General features: G+C 48.1%; 1 protein-coding gene and 1 pseudogene across 1 annotated transcript; both read right to left on the bottom strand.

Moving 5' to 3' along the window:
- Positions 1 to 10,780: 10,780 nt before the first annotated feature.
- LOC140712435 (putative golgin subfamily A member 8I) lies at positions 10,781 to 17,891 on the bottom strand (annotated as a pseudogene).
- Positions 17,892 to 17,910: 19 nt separating this feature from the next.
- LOC140712474 (golgin subfamily A member 8S-like) lies at positions 17,911 to 20,197 on the bottom strand. The gene is made up of 5 exons (XM_073019536.1): positions 20,186 to 20,197; positions 19,717 to 19,836; positions 19,071 to 19,130; positions 18,810 to 18,890; positions 17,911 to 17,958 (listed from the first exon to the last, which is right to left on the bottom strand). Exons 1-5 carry the CDS (start codon positions 20,195 to 20,197, stop codon positions 17,911 to 17,913), a joined length of 321 nt encoding a protein of 106 aa, XP_072875637.1.

The following is a 20,197-nucleotide window of genomic DNA, read 5'->3' on the forward strand; positions in this document are numbered from 1 at the left end:
CTACTCAGGAGGCTGAGGCAGGAGAATCACTTGAACCCTGGAGGCAGAGGTTGCAGTGAGCCGACATCACACCACTGCACTCTAGCCTGGGGGACAGAGTGACTCTGTCTCAAATAATAATAATAATAATAATAATAATAATAATAATGTCATTGAAAATGAGGCTGTAAAAGGACATGCAGAAATATTGGAATTATTTTCCCCAAGAGTTGATATTCTTCTTTTCCTTATGGGTTACAGAGATGAAGAGGGGAGGGGTTCTAATTTATTTCAGTATACAAAGATAACAAGATGTTTTAAAGAACTGCTATTGTCCAGGCTCAGTGGCTCAGGTTTGTAATCTCAGCACTTTGGGAAGCTGAGACAGGTGGATCACTTGAGTGCAGGAAAAAAAAATGCAAAACATTAGCCAGGTATAGTGGCATGCACCTATAGTCCCAGATAGTCCGGTGGCTAAGGTGTGAGGATCGCTTGAGCCTGGGAGGCAGAGGTGGTTGTGAGCCTAGATGGCACCATAGCACTCCAGCCTGGGTGAAAGAGCCAGACCCTGTCTCAAGGAAAGGAAAAAAAAAGGCCCTGCTGTTATTACAGTCATAATATTAAGGGGCCAGTGGTTGTTGAACATGAATTAATGGAACTATTGGAAGAAAAAAAATTGCACCTTCTCTTTTCTATTCTGTTCAGGAAAACTGATTTAGTGATTAGAGGTGGTAAAGTTGCTATCCAGCAAGCTTGATTTCCACTGATTAAGAGTAATAGCAGCAGGTCTGATAGTTCAAACTGGACACTACCATTTGCTTGTAACAGGTTGCCTGAGAGCAATAGGTAGACACACTTGATCTAAGAAAATAGGAATAGCAGGTTGCTAATTAGGCCAAAGTATTATATTCAAAACTGACAGAGAAATTCGTGTGTCCAAGGTGATTTCATAAATATCCCTATGGGATGTCATTCACTTTATACTACCGTACCGTGTTTCTGAGAGTATCCCATACCAGCATACTAGAATTCTAAAAAGAGGACATACGAATGGCCAGTAGATGTATAAAAGTGATTCACCATGAATAATCATCAGGAAAATGCAAATTAAAACCACAGTGAGATACCACTTCACACCTGTTAGAATGGCTATTATCAAAAAGATGGCAGATGAGGATTGGTGAGGATGCAGAGAAAAAGGGATCCTTGTGCGCTGTTGCTGGGAATGTAAATTAGTACATCATTTTGGAAAATAGTATGGAGGTTCCTGAAAAACTAGGCAGAGATTCGGTCTTGTTGCACAGGCTGGAGGGCAATGGCGAGGTCTGGCTCATCCGGCCTCCTCCTCCCGGGTTTGGGTGGTTCTTCTGCCTCAGCCTCCTGAGTGGCTGGCATTGCACGTGAGCCACCATGCCCGGCTCAGTTTGTATTTTTAATGTTTATTTTTATTTGGTGGAGATAGGGTTTCCCCATGTTCGTCAGGCTGGTCTCAAACTCCCGACCTCAAGTTATCTGCCCTCCCCGGCCTCCGTGGCTGCTGGGATTGCAGGCGTGAGCCAGTGCGTAAGGCCCAATTTATTAATCGGAAAGGAATAGATTGGCCTGGTGTGGTGGCTCACGCTTGTGATCCCAGGACTTTGGATGGCCAAGCGCTATGGACGCTTGAGCCTGGGCAACATGGTGAAACCGGGTCTCCCTTTTTTTGTTTGTTTTGTTTTTGTTTTTGAGGCGGAGTTTCGCTCTTGTTGCCCAGGCTGGAGTACAGTGGCTCGGTCTCAGCTCCCCGTGGCCTCTGCTTTTTGGGTTTGGGTGGTTCTCCTGCCTCGGCCTACCAAGTGGCTGAGATAGCAGGCAGGAGCCATCATAGCCTGCTAAATGTTCTTTCTTTCTTTTTTTTTTTTTGATACATAAGGGGTTTCTCCCTGTTGGTCAGGCTGGGCTGAAACTCCCGACCTCAGGTTACCCGCCCGCCTCGGCCTCCGGGGGTGCTGCGGATGCAAGCCTGAGCCAGCGTGCACGGTCCAGTTTATTTTATTTTATTTTTGAGACGGAGTCTCACTGTGTCACCCAGGCTGGGTGCAGTGGCGCTATCGTGGCTCACTGCAACCTCCGCCTCCCGGATTCAAGCGATTCTCCTGCCTCATCCTCCTGAGTAGCTGGGACTACAGGCGCCCGCCACACACTCAGCTAATTTTTAAATATTTTTGGTAGAGACGGGGTTTCATCATGTTGGCCAGGCTGGTCTCCAAACTCCTGACCTCAGGTGATCCACCCACCGAGGCCTCCCAAAGTGCTGGGATTACTTAATAGGCGTGATCGGCCTGGCGTGGTGGCTCACGCTTGTGATCCCAGGACTTTGGACTGCCAAGCGGGGCGGATCGCTTGAGCCTAGGAGTTAAGGCCGGCCTGGGCACCATGGTGAAATTGAGTCTCTGGTTTTTTTTTTTTGGTTTTGGTTTTGGTTTTTGTTTTGAGAGGGAGCTTCGCTCTTGTTGCCCAGGATGGAGTGCAGTGGCAGGGTCTCGGCTCCCCGCGGCCTCCGCCTCCCGAGTGGCTGGGATTGCAGGCGTGAGCCACCACGCCCGGCTAATTATGTATCTATATATTTTTGTTGTTGTTGTTGTTGTTAAGAGATGGGGTTTCTCCATGTTGCTCAGGCTGGTCTCAATGTTCTGACCTCAGGTTATCTGCCCGCCTCGGCCTCCCGGGGTGCTGGGATCGCAGGCCTGAGCCAGTCCCTAAGGCCCAGTTTATTAATCAGACAGGAATAGATCGGCCTGGCGTGGGGGCTCACGCTTGGGATCCCAGGTCTTTGGAGGGCTGAGTGTGGCGTGTGGCGGATCGCTTGAGTCTAAGAGTTCCAGACCGGCCCGGGCAACAAGGGGAAACCTGGTCTCTCTTTTTTTCATTCTTGAGGCGGAGTTTCGCTCTTGTTGCCCAGGCTGGAGTGCAGTGGCGGGGCCTCCGCTCCCCGCGGCCTCTGCCTCCTGGGTTTGGGTGGTTCTCTTGCCTCAGCCTCTTGAGTGACTGAGATTGCAGGCGTGAGCCACCATGCCCGGTTAGTTTTTTATTTTTTATTGGTAGAGACTGGGATCCTCCATGCTGGTCGGGCTGTTGGTCTCCAGCTCCTCCCCTGGGGTGATCCACCGGCCTTGGCCTTCGGGGGTGCTGGTATTGCAGGCATGAGTCACTGAGTCTGGCCCCAAGCCCGGTTTCAACGGAAAAACAGAAACCACAATGATGAGCAGAGCGTGCTGGGCCCGGGGGGTAGTCCCAGCTACTGTGAAGGCTGATGGAGGAGGATTGCTTGAGACCGGGGTGGAGGTGGCAGTGAGCCACGATGGCGCTGCTGCAGTCCAGACTGGGAAACAGAGAGGGACTGTGTCTCAGGAAAAGGGAAAGGAAAAAAAAAGAAAAAGTAAATAAAATGGCTAAATCAAGGAACAGCTTGACAGTATGTTATTGAGAGAAACAGAGGCAAAGGTTAGCAGACACCAATGTTCACTCAGTGGGAACTGCAGGTGTTCCCCGGACAGGAGGCTGCTACTTTTCCAAAAGAAATCTGTTATTGACCAGAAAAAAAAAAAAAAGTAAGTTTGTTACAATATACAAACAATTGAACTTTATATAGCCAGGACCCTCTTCTAGCACTGCTCTAAGCCTTTTCCTGCTCTGAAATAGCTACTATTGTTACCGCCATTGTAGAGAAAACAGATGCCAGAGATTGTTGTGGAAGGACCACGGAAACTAACTATGAAATTGACTTGTTGTAAGTTTCCGACGGAAAGGTTCTTCCTGCTCTGCTCCTTACATTGCCACATTTTAGTTAACATCTCTCTTAAAATACTGGTCCTTTCTATATTTGGAGGGACTCCTCTTGCATGAGGAGTTTTTTCCTTGCATGAGGCATTTGGTCATAAGATCACCTGCATTTTCTGTCAGTTTAAGACATTGTTCAGTTAGGAATGTAAATATGAGCAAACAGGTATCTGATTGAAATAGATAACCTAGAAAAAATCACTTATGAGTAAGTCAAGAAAATGTGAACTCTAGATTTATGGCTATTTCCCGAATGTATTCCTTTGGTATTTAATGGCATTGCGAATATATTTTTAAAAATTATTTGTCTTCTACAGATACATACACGGTAATTAAAAAATGATACAGGCCGGGCGCGGTGGCTCACGCCTGTAATCCCAGCACTTTGGGAGGCCGAGGCGGGCGGATCACAAGGTCAGGAGATCGAGACCATGGTGAAACCCCGTCTCTACTAAAAATAGAAAAAATTAGCCGGGCGCAGTGGCGGGCGCCTGTAGTCCCAGCTACTGGGGAGGCTGAGGTAGGAGAATGGCGTGAACCCGGGAGGCGGAGCTTGCAGTGAGCCGAGATTGCGTCACTGCACTCCAGCCTGGGCGACAGAGCGAGACTCCGTCTCAAAAAAAAAAAAAAAAAAAAAAAAAAAAAGATATGATGGGCCAGGCGCGGTAGCTCACGCCTGTAATCCCAGCACTTTGGGAGGCCGAGACGGGCAGATCACGAGGTCAGGAGATCGAGACCATCCTGGCTAACACGGTGAAACCCCGTCTCTACTAAAAATACAAAAAACTAGCCGGGCGTGGTGGCAGGCGCCTGTAATCCCAGCTACTGGGGAGGCTGAGGCAGGAGAATGGTGTAAACCCGGGAGGTGGAGTTTGCAGTGAGCTAAGATAGCGCCACTGCACTCCAGCCTGCGGACAGAGCGAGACTCCGTCTAAAAAAAAAAAAAAAAAAAAAAGATATGATGTTTATAGGTTTTACTTCAAAATAATTCAGAGGAAGAAGGAATGTATATAAATGAAGTGGGACTATAAATGAAACAAAGCTGGCTGTGGCCAGGTGCAGTGGCTCACGTCTGTAATCCCAGCACTTTGGGAGGCCAAGGCAGGCAGATGACCTGAGGTCAGGAGTCTGAGACCAGGCTGGCCAACGTGGTGAAACCCCATCTCTAGTAAAAATACAAAAATTATCCGGATGTGGTGCCGGGCACCTGTAATCCCAGCTACTCGGGAGGCTGAGGCAGGAGGACTGCTTGAACCCGGGAGGCAGAAGTTGCAGTGAGCCAAGATCATGCCACTGCACTCCAGCCTGGGCAAACACAGCAAAACCCCACCTTTAAAAAACAAACAAAAAGCTGGCCATGCCATGAATGAAAAATTGTTGATGATGTGTATATGTAGGGCAATATTAATTATCTCAACTTTTTTTAGGTTTGAAACTTTTTATTGAACACATGCGCACATAACCTTGATAACAGGGGCTACTTCCCCGTTATTCTCATAGTAGCCTTCTGATTTTCACTTCATCTTCATTCTTAGAGAGTCTGGGTTTTTCTTTTATGGCAAGTTCAAGTATATCTTGGCAGGGACTATCCAGCATGTCTATTTTATGAGAGAGGGTTTGCAGAGTACCTACTCAGCCATATTATCAGAAACAGAAATATTTTCCAGATTCTGTTCCTGTCCTGTTTTAGATTTTTTAAGTTCCAAGAACTGTCACCTTCTACCAGACACTCTGATGTTGGAAGACAAAGCATATTTTGTAAATGGCGTGATTTCTGGGCTCAAATTTAGAACAGAGCCACAGCTTTCAACAACCCCAAAATAACTTATTGTGACTCACCAAATTTAGAAAGATGGAGATTATTAAAAAAGAACACCTTAATTTACTATGTGACCTCTAAGTGTCTCGTCTGAAAATTGTAAAGATAGAAAGGTAAATCAAAAGATATAGAGACTGTAATCATGCACTTAATGAAGCGCTAAGTCAAAATATTTTTGGCATATGTTAAAGTTTAATTTTATCACTTTTTTTACAGGAACTATAGCTATTTGCAAGTACATATAAAACTACAATGTTACATATAAACTACCAATTAAGAACTTTTTAAGAAATGAGACTAATCTAGCAAGTTTATTTAAACGTTTAACTTAAGAGAATAATTGAGGATGTCTATACAAAAGGATTCAGCCGTGACATGAGAGTGTTCACCCTGGCAAATCAATGGAAATTATTAAATGTGCAAAAGAACTGTTGGAATAAATTGTAATACCTTCATATGATCGTGTATCATAACCTTTTAAAATGGTATTAAAGAGTTGCATAAATTGACTTAAACACATATTCGTAACACATCACTGAATAGGAGAAATACAGGCCAGCAAAGAACATAGAGTTGTCCACTTTCTACAAAACACAGACTAATAGCACGACAGCAGGGAAGGGGGAATGCGTCAACGTATACTTGTGTATATGTATATATATATGCATAGCAAGTAGGAACTTGATATATATCAAATTGTTTGCACAGATTACCTCAGGGAGGTAAATAACTTTGGCCTTTGGTGTTCTGTATTCCACATATTCTGAATTTTCTTCTTTTATTTAAACAGAGACGGGTTCTTAGCTAGGAGCAGTGGCCCACACATGTAATCCCAGCACTTTGGGAGGCTGAGGAGGGCGGATTGCTTGAGGCCAGGAGTTGGAGACCAGTCTGGCCAACACGGCAAAACTCTGTCTCTACTAAATATTCAAAAATTAGCCAGGTGCAATGGCTCATACTGTAACCCAGGAGGCTACAGGCATGAGAATTGCTTGAACCAGGAGGCGGAGGTTGCAGTGAGCTGAGATTGCACCACTGCACTCCAGTCTCGGAAACAGACCAAGACTCTCTCAACAACAACAACAACAACAACAAAACAGTAATAAAGAGAAAACCTTATGGACCGGAGCAATGTCTCATGCCTGTAATCCCAGTGCTTTGGGAGGTCAAGATGGGAGAATCGCTTCAGGCCAGGAGTTCAAGACCAGCATGGGCAATATAGCAAGATCTTTTCTCTACAAAAAAATTTAAAAACTAGCCAGGCATAGTAGTGCATGCTTATACTCCCAGCTACCTGGGAGGCTGAGGTGGGAGGATCACTTGAGCATGAGAGGTGGAAGTTGCAGTGAGCTGTGATCACACCACCAGGGAGCCACAACCCCATCCACGCCTCCTTCCTCTGTCCTATGCTAGCAATAAATAAGTTTCCCAGCCACAAATAATTATTAGAACCTCCTCCCCATGTGCCAGCTTCAACCTCTGCTAGGTACGATACAGAGGCGGCCCTACCCTCTGGAATCTACAAAACGTTACACAGACACAGTATGTACACCAGGGAAGGGGGCCCACCCCAGCAGCCCGTGCCCTCGCCTGGTCCACAGTTAGCCCCACTGTCCTGCCTCAGCTACTGTTATGCCCAGACCGTTTGTTCCCCAAAGAAGACCACCAGAGTCCAATGTCAAAGCCAAGCGGCAAGGATCTTTATTACAAGTTCGAACCTGGTCCCTCCATTCTACAGCATACAAGAGAGGGCCTCGAACAATGCGAGCGTTTGCTTTTTATAGCCCGAAAGTTACAGGGGAACAAAGAAATTCTTTTGGCTCCCGCGCTTTCAGTGGAACCTTGAACGGCTGTCTCCTTATCGGAGGCTTTCCAGGTGGTGTTTATACTGGGCTCAGGGAGTTTGAGAGAGATATGGCGATATGTGGTGGGATGGGAGGATGGAATGTGTTTGTACTAGGCTCAGGGAGTCTTGAGCCCGGGGCTGAGGAATGCGCCCAGCTCCTTTCACTACCTCTCTGAGTAAGAAGCTGGGAGCCCCGCTGAGGGAAAAGTTGCTATGGTGAGAGAAAGGAGGCCATCAGGCCTCCTCCAAACAAACCAACTCCACCAGCCTCTGGCTTTTAAATAACAATCATCATCATCGTCCAGAAATTTAAAGACTCAGCCCTGGTCAAGGTGGCAAAGGGTCTGTTTGTCTTTCCCCATTAGACAGAGGTCTTGTCTTGCTACCCTAATTGTAAAGGGGTGACTGGGAAGGGGTGGCAGGGACATGGTGGCGGTGGAGACTCCAGCCCAGCTTCTCCAGGCTTTTCTGACAGGAGCCTGCTTTTCATTTTTATTTTTATCCCATGACTTTTTAAAAAATCCTGTTAACTTCTTCTTCGTAACTTGTTTTGGTAATTTTTCATAAAACTTTTTTCTACTTTTTTTGCCAGAAGTTTTTTGGTCACAATTTTTTTACATTTTTTAATCCCATAACTTTCACCCCATAATTTCTTTTAATCCTGTAACTTTATTTTTTTCTTTTAATAAACACTTGCATAGTTATATTGCAATTTTGTAAAAATGAAACCGATTATCTCATGTCAAGCATGCCCAGCATTTGCACACTATCAGTACCTTTAATACTACAGTTTTCAAGACACACAAAAGAAAATTTTAAGGCAAAAACAGCACTTTGCAACAACTTAAGAATTTATTACATTACAGTAGCATCACACCAGCAGACAATAATGCCACTTTAGGCAAAAGTCTTTCAGTATTTCCATTATACATTCTGTTTACAAGAATTCATAAACTGGTAAAATTCATTCTAAGAAAACTTGGCAAATAAAGCTTTGGACTGGAATTGGCATTTCTTTCTCTACTTTTCCGTCCCACCATTTCTTTCTTTGAAGCTACAGTATTCATATTTTAAAATGTTTTAACTTATTTCAGAACATTAAGATAGCAGTTGTATTTTTTAATAGTTATATTATTTTTAAATGACTAAGATAAAGTTTTAGAGAAATTATATTATAGATAGGGCTGGTTTATGTTTTCAAATTTTCTAAAAATCAGCTTTGGTTTTAGAGCCGATTTTTTTTTTCCTTTCTGGAAAACCTATCAGATTTAATCAAATACTTTAAAATGATTATTATATATTACAATCTTTAAATAGGTGTTTCGATTCTTCCTACAGAAATTCAGATTTATTCAGTTGAACTCACATTTTAAAATTCTATGTTTCTGATGAACTCTAACCTTCCAATGTTGCCTTCTAAGCAAATTGAAAGCTGCCTTCTACTGAATGAGGAAGAGCACAAATACTTGGCTGAATGAGGTATCCAAAAGACTGTGTGCACTTTGAAGAAAGACTTAAGTTCCTGTCATACGATTTCCATTCTTTTTAGCTTTTTCTTAAATATATGCCAAATACCTACACAAAGAGTGGAATTTCAGTTAATCTAGTCAATTTATTTTCCAGACGGACATTCAGCTGAAATATGCCAGTGTGTGATTAATCCATAGGCAGCTGAGGAACACATTATTGTCAGATTGGTCACAGATGCTAGTAACTGTCTTTAAACTGAACTCAAGAGAATGCAAAAGCGGCAAGTTCAGAAAATAAAAGGCAGGAACAGGACTGTGAGTCCATTTTAAATCCATGGGCTAGAAATTGGACCAGTGCTAATTAGCCACATTATTGGGTCTAATATTTTTTCTTTATCATTCTGCACCTGGGTTTATCTAATGTATTGATACATTCATACAATTTGGAAGAGTCAGTTGAAGTCACAAGGACCCAATATTTACAGTCTTTCAGTGAATGCAGGCAAATCTGTTATTCCATCGGTAAAATCATATTGTTGCTCTTCTGTTAACGTCATATTTATAAAAGTATCATGAGGATGCCAAATGCTAAAAATGGAGATGGTCTAGTAACTAGAAATCCCCACCCCAGGGAGCACATGTACATATCCTCCTACATCCTAATACTGTGATGTGTTTTGAAGAGACATTAGAACTTCATGAGGTTTTAACTGTTCTTTCCCAAGCACCATCAAGTTATGATTTAGGGAATGTGTGACTGAAATTCATTCATTCCTCATGCATAGACACAATCACATAAATAGTGCACAAAATATGTCCCTAACTGAAACCAACAGGTACAAAAACATATTTCACGCTTCGTAGTTTGTGAGGAAATATACCTGTGATTGTATAGACACGTTTCCTGATAATACACTGACATTCACAAACAGTAGATTGCACTGCAGTTTGTAAACATTTTAAGTTGCATAAACTTCTGCTTGATTTTCAAAGCTAGTATAATACTGTCTACTAAAACTCCTTTTTGTTTCAACTAAGTACTCTCACATATATTAGTTTATAATAATGTTATTAATTTTTAAAGTGTTTTCCATTCAAGGAAAAGAAGTAAATTCCTATGAGTAACCAAGGTGTTTGAAGAATAGGTATTAGCCAGGAGGTCTAGATGGTAAAATCAATCTTCAAGCCTCAAAGAAGCTCCGTGAACAGAGAAGAATGCCAGGTGTCACACGGCTTTCCTTTCATTCATTCTTGACTAGAGCCTGTATGCCTGTTCCAGGGACATTTAAACTCAAACGATTTCTTATGATCTTTACTAAATACATTAAGAAGAATGCCAGCCAGCACCCTTTTGTGAACTGGGACATGTAGTCATGTGATTAAAACAGGTAACATGAACTCTGATTTTCAAATGTATTACAGATACAAATTCTCTAAGCTAGGAAATGTTTTCCACATCCACAGTCAATGATGGGAGCCTTTCATTCCTCAGAAATAATCCCTTTTTAGGTGACAGGTAGAGTACAACTGCTGCAGCTCGTGCTGCAATATCTTCATGAGCCCAGAGCGCACACAAATCCTAAGGGAACTGCCATAGTACAGCGCTCACTCTTGGCACCGGAACAAAGGAAACACACTGTATCCCGCACATACCTGCGGGAGCAGGCCACTGTCCTCTTCTGTGAGATTTAAAAAGCTCCCCCAAAACGTTATTACTCCCATCACCAGTACACAGAAAATGGGGGAAAGGCTGTTTCCAGTTCTCGGACTTTAAACAACTCTAATGTCAGTACTCACTGATTTGTTTTGTGCGACCACCACAGCAGGCGCCAGAGAAAAGGCAAGTAGGCAAAGTAAAAAGAAACTTTTATTAGCTAGCCAATGTAAAAGAAGAAAGGGCGAAGTTCACGGGTCTCCGGCGGTGGAGGCCAAGGAAGTCGCTCCAGCGTTCTAGGGCGAAGTTCCTGGGTCAGCATATGAGGAGGGGCCGAGAAAGTTCGTGCTGCCTGTCTGCCCGGAGCAGCTTTATGTCTTGGGCCTGGCAGTGGGAGGGCAGTAGGCCGGACATGGGCGGGTCGGGCCCTGTGGTAGGTGTGGCCAGGTAGGTTTCCGTTTCCTTGGTCAGACATCAGGTTGCACCTGCGCAGTTGACCTGTGTCTTCCCCCGGGCGCAGGAAAGTTGGTGATGAAGAACCCGGAAATACGCCATCTTAGTCCCTTTTGTTCTTTGCTTCCCTCCTCCCTCCATCCAGACACTCACGGTGGCATATTACAAAGTAATCAACAGTGACACTTGGAGGTAAACCACATATTGAGCTAATGAAGAGCTCACTGTGATTAAGATTAGATCAAACAATAGCAGAACATAAGCAAATTTTATCTGAATTCTGTAATGAACATACATGCTGCAATAACATTGAAAAAGCAAGGCAGCGTATTCCAAACCAGTGAGAACAGTTTTGTGCAAACAGTGGGTCTTTGTGTGTTTGAACTCCCACCACGTAACAGCAAACTCAATATACATGCTAATGACTTACAATTATGAAATTAAAACAGAAAAATGCTAAAGGATGCCAGAGTGAACCTCAGTGAAAGGCAGAGACCCACTTTTTTAACTTTTTACAAATAAACTTAACTATAAATTAGAAACACAACTAATCATTCAAATGAAGGAAATGAATTGTGTAGGAGATTAACCCCGTCACTTTCTTTTTTAAAAAGGTCTTGAGCAGCTCTTTGATGATGGTGATGTTTATCTCCTCCTTCTCGGCAGCCAAGCCCAGCAAAAGAAGGGCACAGAGCGGTTGCTGCCCAAGCCTGGGTGCTCCTGGTGCTCCTGCGTGATGGTCTGTGCAGGAGGGTTGCTGTGGGGAGATCCCTCCGTGGCCTCTCCGTGTGCTGGCTCCTCGCTGTCGGTGAGGCTCACCTCACAAAGATCTTTGGAGAGAGTGAGTTGGGAATTTGGAGACAGTGAATGGGGGATCTGAGCACAGTGCAAGCCCCGCCCGTCCCCCCCCCCCACCCCGCTCCTGCCTGCCCGCCCCGCCTGAGGGCTCTACTCACCGCCATGCTTGTGGGCATCCCCAGTCTCCTGGGGGGCTGGGGCTCCTGGACCGGGCTCCTCAACAGGGCTCTGGGAAGAGGTCAGGAGTTTGCTGTGCTCGCTGTTGTGGTCAGCACAAGCCGCAACTCCATCTCCTGCAGTGCCAGCAGCGTCACCTGGAGGGAGGGGTGCTCGGCCTTCACTCCGCTGCCAGCACCCAGCCTCACGCCCACCCCCACCCCACCCCACCCCCGCAGAGATGTTGCACACCCTACCTTCCTCTCCTCCCTGTCCTGGGCCAGCCTGATGATGTCCTCCCGGTGCTGCATCTTTAACACTGCCTCCCGGCTCATTTATAAGGTGACGAATTTTCCTGCGGGAGGACAGGGCTCAGACGCTGGGGCCCCTCTGAGGGCCTGCAGCTCCCCCTGCCGTGCCCTGACCTCCCACTCACTGATGGCATCTCTCCCTCCAGTAGTGGATGAATTGAGCTTCTAGTTTCTCCACATTCGCTCTCAGGTCTGTCTTCTCCTCCAGGAGGTCCGTAAGGCTGCCCTGGAGCCAAAATAATGGGGTCACATCTCAGTAGCAGCCTTTCCCACCCCTGCCCTTCTTGGCCCATGCCCGCACTCACTCACCTCCAGCTTCTCCATGACTGTCCGCAGGCCCTGCTGGGGCTCCCCGATCACAGACTCGCCTCCAGTCCCTGGGGCTGGGACCACAGAGGAAGGTGGCAAAATGGGTGCAGGGGGAGTCAGGCTCACCATGGCCTCCCAGCTCTCCAGGTCCTCTGGGACGCTCCGCATGGGCCGAGGACCCTCCTCCTCCTCACTGTCCAGATGTCCTCCTCCATCTCCTGTGGGGAGTGGCCAGAGGGCTCCTCAGACAACCCAACAAGGGAGGTACTGTGGGCCCAACTCTGCCTCCACCCTCACTGGGTAACCCTGAGCCAGCCCCTCCCCAGAGAGGAATGAGCTGCTGTTCTTTATTTTTATTTTTAAGACCCAAGATCTTGCTATACTGCCCAGGCACAGTCCCACTACCGGTCAGTGCTGGAGTTCTGACCTGCTCCCTTTCTGACCTGGGCCAGTTCAGCCATCCTTAGGCAACTTGGTGCCACCCCCGCTCCCAGGAGGTCACCATATTGATGCCGAACTTAGTGCAGGCACCCGGTTGGCATCATGACCAGCTGTTCTAAAGGTCTCTTCCAACTCCTCAATCCTATGCTGCTAACAGTCCCCCCTTCCTCCTGGGGCTCTGTCCTCTTCCTCTGAGTGGTCTCCCCTACCTTCCCCAGGGAGAGCCATGAGGCTCAGTTGGTCCTGCAGCTGCTGATTCTGCTGCCTGGCAGCCTCCAGGTGCTCCTAAGGGGCCAGGAAAGAGTGAGAAGGCACGGAGTTTGCCAGGTCGTCCCCCTCATGGCCCCGCCCTCAGCCGCTCCCTCCCCTGGGTCTCCTGTAACTTTCGGCGGGCCATCTCGGCCACCGCTTTGCCCCAAGCTTCCTGCTGCTGCAGCTGGTTCATTAGCTGGGTCTGCTGCAGGAACTGCCTGTGCAGCGCCTCCTTCTCAGAGGTCAGCTGCTGATAGGCGGCCACCTGCTGCTGATAGATGGCCACAGACTGCTGCAGGTCACCCAGGTAATGGTCTGGCTGCTGCTGCAGACTCTGAGCCTCTTGGCTCTTCAGCTCCACCTGCAGGAAGACCCTGGGTGTGAGGGCACATGGCGGGCTGGCTTCCAGATTCTGGACTCATCAATAAGGTAGTGAGGGCACTGTGGGGCTCTGTCGTCTTCCCAGGCCCCTGGCTCCTTGCTCCAGGCCTAAGTGACTGCCTCCCTTTCCTAGAACACCATGCCTCCTTCCTCAGCCTCAAATCTCACACCCTCCTTCACCATTTAAACTGTAGGCCACAGACTGGTGGAAAAGCAGTGGGAGCCAGCCACCATCTGCTAAGCATGTTAGAGGCCTAGTGCTTTCCATGTATTAGCTCATTTAATCCTCAGCACCTCTGTAAAGAAAATGCTAACTTCCTTTTGAAGTTAAAGAAACAGAGACTTAGAGATGCAAAGTACTTGAATGGTGACCAGTGGAACCGAGGCTGGAATCCAGTTTTAATCAAGGAGCCTTTTTGTTTTGTTTTGAGACAGAGTGTCACTCTGTGGCCCAGGCTGGAGTGCAGTGGTGCAATCTCAGCTCACTGCAACCTCCACCTCCTGAGCTCAAGTGATTCTCAGGTCTCAGCCTCCTGAGTAGGTGGGATTACAGGCATGAGCCACCATGCCAGGCTACATTTTTTTTTTTTTTTTTTTGTAATTTTAGTAGAGATGAAGTTTTACAATGTTGGCCAGGCTGATCTTGAACTCCGACCTCAAGTAATTCTCCTGCCTCAGCCTCCCAAAGTGCTGGGATTATAGGCGTGAGCCACCGTGCCTGGCATAAGGAGCCTCTTATCCCACTATCTCTTCCCCTATGATTGGGGGGCTCTATGCCTCTAGCTGGGATGATGATGTCCAGACCTGAGGGAGCCCAGGGCTACCCACCTCTAAAAGTCAGAGGGCAGGAAGCAAGAAACAGTCTCAGGACTGCCCTGGAGGGTGGTGGGGTCACCTCCCCCAGGTTGGAGCTGCTTCTGGCCTGGCACCTCCCATCCTCAGAGGCTGGTGCCCGCCTCCCAGCCCTTCTTGGATGGGGCGGAGGTTACCGTCTCCTTCACCTCGTCCAGCTTCTCCTGTAGCTCCTCTATTTGCTGCTCCAATTGCAGTGCGCTCTTGCTCTTGTTGTTCTGGACAGAGAGAAGCAATCAGCAGCCACCCACTGAAACTGGAGACCCCAGAACTTGGTGTCTGCCTCCCACGGCACAGGGAAGGGTGGAGGCAGGTTAGAAAAATCATCCCCTCTCTCCCACAGCCACCAGAGCAGGGCTCTGGCTCACAGGTGCCTTTAGAAGTAACATTTCACATGAGGGCTATGTTGCCCCATTTTACAGGTGAGGAAACAAAGGCCTGGAGGGCCAGGGAGGAGGGCAGGCTCCCCAGGTGGGGCAATGCACCAGCTCCTCGAAGCCGCTCTGTGGCTCGGCAGCTGCTGAAGCCTCTCCTCCTGCTCCCGAAGCCTCTCCTTTTGTGCCTGGTTCAGGAGACTTACGTGCTGATGGTTTTGCACCTGGGCCTGGAGCTCTGCTGACACTCTTTCTAGTTCCTTCCTCAGGTGCTGCAGCTCCACCTCAGGGGACACTGCTGGGGGATCCGGGGGCAGGGGTTCAGCTGAGAAAGGAAGCGGTCAATAAGGGCCTCTGTATTCTCCAAAACCAAAAACCAACAACAAAACCCCTCCTCTTGGTGCACAGCTCCTCTCAGGCTCCCCAAACTTGGCCGCACTGCTAATGATTCCTCGCACCCGGATGGTAGCCAATCTTCCAACCACTTTCAATACAGAGCACTGTGGGTGGCTGACAATGGGCCCTCTGTGCTGATGGGGACACTGAGGCTCACGGAGATGACGAGACTTGCCGTCTCCTGGCACAGACCTCTTTCCTTCTGCCTCAAAGCCCTTCCATCCACCCACCTCCCTGGGGCATTCTAAGCCCCCCCCCACAGCCCTCTGATGCCAGGCCTGCTCCCAGGTCACGCCAGCCCCATCTCACCCATCCGGTTCTTCAGTTTGGAGAAGCTCCTCTCCAGCTTCTCTAGCCGACGCATGTCACCCTTCTTCTCCTTCTTCAAGGTGAAAACCTGCCCAAAGCACAGGGGGAAAGGGCCCTGGAGAGAGGGGCTGGTGGCTGGTGGCTGCCATCTCCCTCTCTGCCCCCACCTCCACAAAGCCCAGACCCATGACCACCTCTGGCTGTACTGTTCCCATTTTACAGATGCCCAGAAAGATTCCGTGACCCATCTAAGGTCAGGGGGCTGAAGGGTCAGATCTCACCTCCTGCGACATTTTCTTCATCCTCTGCTGCCACCGGGCCCTCTCTCCTTTCAGATGTTGAACATATTCGTCCCGCTCTAGATGGGCTTCTTTGAGCGACTCCTTCAACTGCAAGAATGGGCACAGAAGTTAGGAAGGGCTGTCACTGGTCCTCACCTGCTCCTGGCCACCTGGGGTCATCTTCCTTCCCTCCCTCCCTCTGCAAAACCTCACCTGTGTCAGCTGTGCTTTCAGAATTGCCTGCTCCCGTGTGGACCGCTCTAACTTCCACTCCATATATGCTTTCCTGTGGCTCGAGGACTGGATGGTGAAGAGTGAGAAGTTTCAATCTGGGGAGCCTGGGCCATTCCACACAGTGCCCCTTAAAAGAGCTAAGGCTAGGCTCAATATACAACTCGGTCAGTAAACATCGAGGCATTTCCAAGCCCATGGTGTGGTTTTTAACAGAACTCAGTAAAGTTGGAAGGGATAGGGAATGAGATGGAATTTACAGCTGCCTAACAGAGGCCCAGAGAGATCAGATAATATTGCTATTGTTATTACTGTTATTACTACCACTGTCTGAACCTTTATGGAGTGTTTCACCAGGCACCATGCTAGCAATCCCATTTAATCCTCACAACCACCATAGGAGACGGTTACTATGACGACCTCTATTGTGTAGATGAAAAAACATGGAGTATTTGAGGTTAAGTGCTTGCTTAACATCACTTAGGCAGAGCTGGGATTTGAACACCCAGGTCTATCTGATTCTCTAAGCCCATTTTCTTGCTGGGGTTGAAAGCACAGATAGGAAGGGGAAAAATAATCTTTTGTTCAGTTTTTGAAACGATGATACCTTTGCATAGTCCAAAACTCAGAAGGTACAGAAGGGAAGTATCTCCCAGCCACCCTGTTGCTCTCTCCCGAGTTTTTTTGAACGGTTGCAGACATGTTTTACGTATACTATCATAATATGTGCACACACACACACACATTTCCTCTCTCTACAGAAATGGTATCATACTAAAGGTAATCTTCTGTACCTTCACAGAACAAGTACCCAATACCCCACCTAGGACTTGGCCAAGACCACAGCCAGGTAAGGGCAGGGCAGGCACTTGGCCTCCAAGCTCTGCATCCAGTGCTCACCCCCCACTGCGCCCCCCAACTCACCCACAGCAGCTGACTCAGCCCCAGGCTGCCTCTAACAACCACACACAAAAGCAGCGAGACATGGCCATGCTGCCTCCTGGGCAGGACACTCCATCCTGCAGAAGGGACCCTTAGGCTCACTCCTCCATCTGCGAAGCCGGGCTCCCAGGGGACGGGGCAGGTGGTTGGACTCACCAGGTTCGCCTTCTTCTTCTGTGTGGCGGTGACAGCACAGAGCACCTGCTCTAACTCTCCTGTACGCTGCAATGAACATTGCAGGCGGTCGGCCAGATCCTTGGACTCCTCTGTAATGAGAGAGTTGAGATGGGGCCCAAAGGACTCCCGCTAAAGACCTGTCAAAGTGCCAGGCTGAAGGATGACAGGGTGCCCAGATTCCCACCTTCAAAGTATCTGAGTGAGCGTTTCGTGTGATACAGGTCCGTCCTTAGTTTCCCTTTCTGCATGTTCAGTCTCTGGATTTGAACCTTTGGGAGAAAAGCCAAGCAAGTGCTGAAAGAGAAGGAAAGAAACATTCCGTGGAGGACAGGAGAAAACCTCATACCCTCCACTCACCTCTAGCTCCCTTTCAGTTTTCTGTTTCTCGTTGTTTGCTTTCTTTTCCTATAGGAAGAGGAAGACAGAGCTCTTACCAGGGGGAGGTAGAGATGGCACAGCAAGAGACATGCCCCCAGAAAGCCACCGATGCCCCAGGACAGGCCCACCCATGGGAGCAGGTTATCAGGGACCCTGTGGGGATGGGGTGGAATCTGAGGGGTGAGCCTTCTTCCCCAGGTTGGGAGTAGGGGAGAGGAGACTGGGGCTTCTACATCCGAGAGCCCCCCAAACCCAGCAGTCATGTTGTGAGCAAACAAAGAAATCACGTTACTTCTTCCAGCTGATGTTCCACTTGTTTCTTCTGTTGTTTCTGTGGGGAGAGTCAAATTAAGGTGATGGAGGGTGGCCCCTCAACTCTATTCCCCACACCAGGAAGCGGTAGGTGGGGCCAGGAATGGATTTTAAAGGCAGAGTTCTCAGACTCAGTGGGAACACGAACTGGTCAACTCTCCTCAAGCGCCCAAGGACAGAGAATTCGGGTCTTTGTTGGTTTTTGCCCACAGCCACAGAACTCAAAGTCTGAATCTGGAATCTCTTGAGAGGACAAAAACATAAACCTCTAGAGATGGAGTTTGAGAAAGGCCCCCTCTTCTGCCAGCTTGTCATTTAGAAAAGTGTGTTCATTCAATAAACATTCACTGAGCACCTATGGGCCAGGTACGGTTCTTCACAGCAGATATAGGCAAGAAAAGGACAGTCAGGAGCCCTTGGCCCTGAGGTTCCCATTCTAGGCGGCCTTTAAATCTCGGACTCTCAGAGCTAACAGACACCTTTGATACTCACTACCTCCTCTGAAACCCGAGTCCAGAAAGCAGAGGCGGCTTGTCCAGAATCAAAGAACAAATTAGGGACTGAGTCACAGCAGAAATACGGGGCCCCTGACAACCAGTCAGGCTAGCACTTCCCCGAGAGGCAATGACCCCAGGGCGTGTGTAGCAAGGACTCGAGCAGGGGTGTGTGGAGAGGAGACAGTCGGCAAAGAGGGCTGCGAAAGAAGAGCCATGCTGCGTGCTCTGGGGTCCCTCCAGGTGAGGCCTGGGCACCCCAGCTCCCTATTTGTCCTTGGCACCAGGGCCCCCAGCCCCTTTCTTCAGGGCCCCAAGGGAAAACTGGAGCCCAGGATTGGCAGCGTGGAATCAGGGGACCCCACTGGACTCTTACCAAGGATTTGATGGTGTTCTTCAGTTGGCTGATTTTGACGGACCTCGAGTCCAGGGCTGCTGGTAGTTCCTGGCACAGGCTCTGAGGCACATGCAGAGAGGAGGAGGTGGAGGAGGAGTCGTGGAGAGGTAGAGAGAACAATCATTAGGGCTGGGGTGTGTAGGCTCTCTCAGCTGGCAGAGGGGCACCCACTCCCTGCTGTGGGAGGAGGTTGGAGGATTGGCCTGCAGGGTCACTGCACCTCCGCCCAGAGCCTCTTACCTCCAGATCCTTGAGGGGTGCAGATGACGTAGGGACCTCTCCGTCGATACCCGTTGCTGACTACAAGAGATGAGAGTGCACGTGGAGATGTTCTGTCCCCCTCAGTGTCAGAGCCTTCTGACTTCCTTTCTTCCCCATCAACTGGCAACATTTTCTTTTCTGCCAATCTTGAACCCTTTGTCCCATAACTCCTTTGTGCCAACTTCTCCCATGCTTTTTATCTCCCCACCATCCCACCCTGGGGCCCTTTCAGTGAATCCTGATGACAAGTGGCTGTTCTCATTGTCCTGGCTTCCCCTTGAGACTGGGGATGAGGAAAGTCGAACAGCAATGACCATATCCTGGGTGTCCTGGGTGTTTACCGCAGGCCATGTACTAGGGATTAACATAAAAACAACAGTAACAAATCTCATTTAAACCTCACAAATGGAAGTCAAACAATACCACTTCTATTATACAGATGTGCAAAGAGAGGCCCAAAGAGCTCAAGCAACTTGCCCTAAATCATATCCCTAGCAGACGGAGAGGCAGGATTCAAACCCAGAATTCTGAACCAGTACCCAGCAGTCCATCCACAATCTTAACAATTACCCTCTACTGCCCCTGAGGCCCCCTGTCCCCAGGAGCCTGGTCAGCCAAGACTCACATCCCCAGGTGAGTGGCAACCACCAGAAGTGGCTGTCTCAGGGACACTGCCATTTGTTTCCCCGTTCTTCTTCGCTCCTGTTGGACCACCAGGGCTGTTTCTCTGCCAATATTCTTTTAACTGTGGGAAAGAAAAGCAGTAATACTCATGAGAACCATCATCCCCTACAGCCACATCCTCCTTACAGTTTTTACAAAATGCTCTTATACACCATCTGATTTAATGGCACCAACAACTGTACAAGGTGTTGTCACAATCATTTAGTGACTGAGAGGGCTTGATATGGATAGAAAAAAAAAAAAGAAGAAGAAGAAAAGAAAAAGGCAATACTGGAACTTTGAAACTCAGTCTTCTGACTCCAAGCTCTGGGGTTTTGCCAAGAATGAGCAACTGCCAGGGACCAAAACCAGAGGCAGAGGTAGAAAAGTAAACATTAGGTAGGCAGGAACTGGATGGTTTAGAGTCATACATCCTCACACAT

Source organism: Chlorocebus sabaeus, chromosome 9 (assembly GCF_047675955.1).
Source record: "Chlorocebus sabaeus isolate Y175 chromosome 9, mChlSab1.0.hap1, whole genome shotgun sequence".
NCBI classification, from domain to species: domain Eukaryota; kingdom Metazoa; phylum Chordata; class Mammalia; order Primates; family Cercopithecidae; genus Chlorocebus; species Chlorocebus sabaeus.

Coding starts and splice junctions, on each gene's coding strand:
- LOC140712474 (XM_073019536.1), bottom strand. Junction 19,131..19,716: donor GTTGCCACTCACCTGGGGAT/GTGAGTCTTGGC, acceptor CATCTCTTGTAG/TCAGCAACGGGTATCGACGG. Junction 18,891..19,070: donor CACCCCTCAAGGATCTGGAG/GTAAGAGGCTCT, acceptor CATGTGCCTCAG/AGCCTGTGCCAGGAACTACC.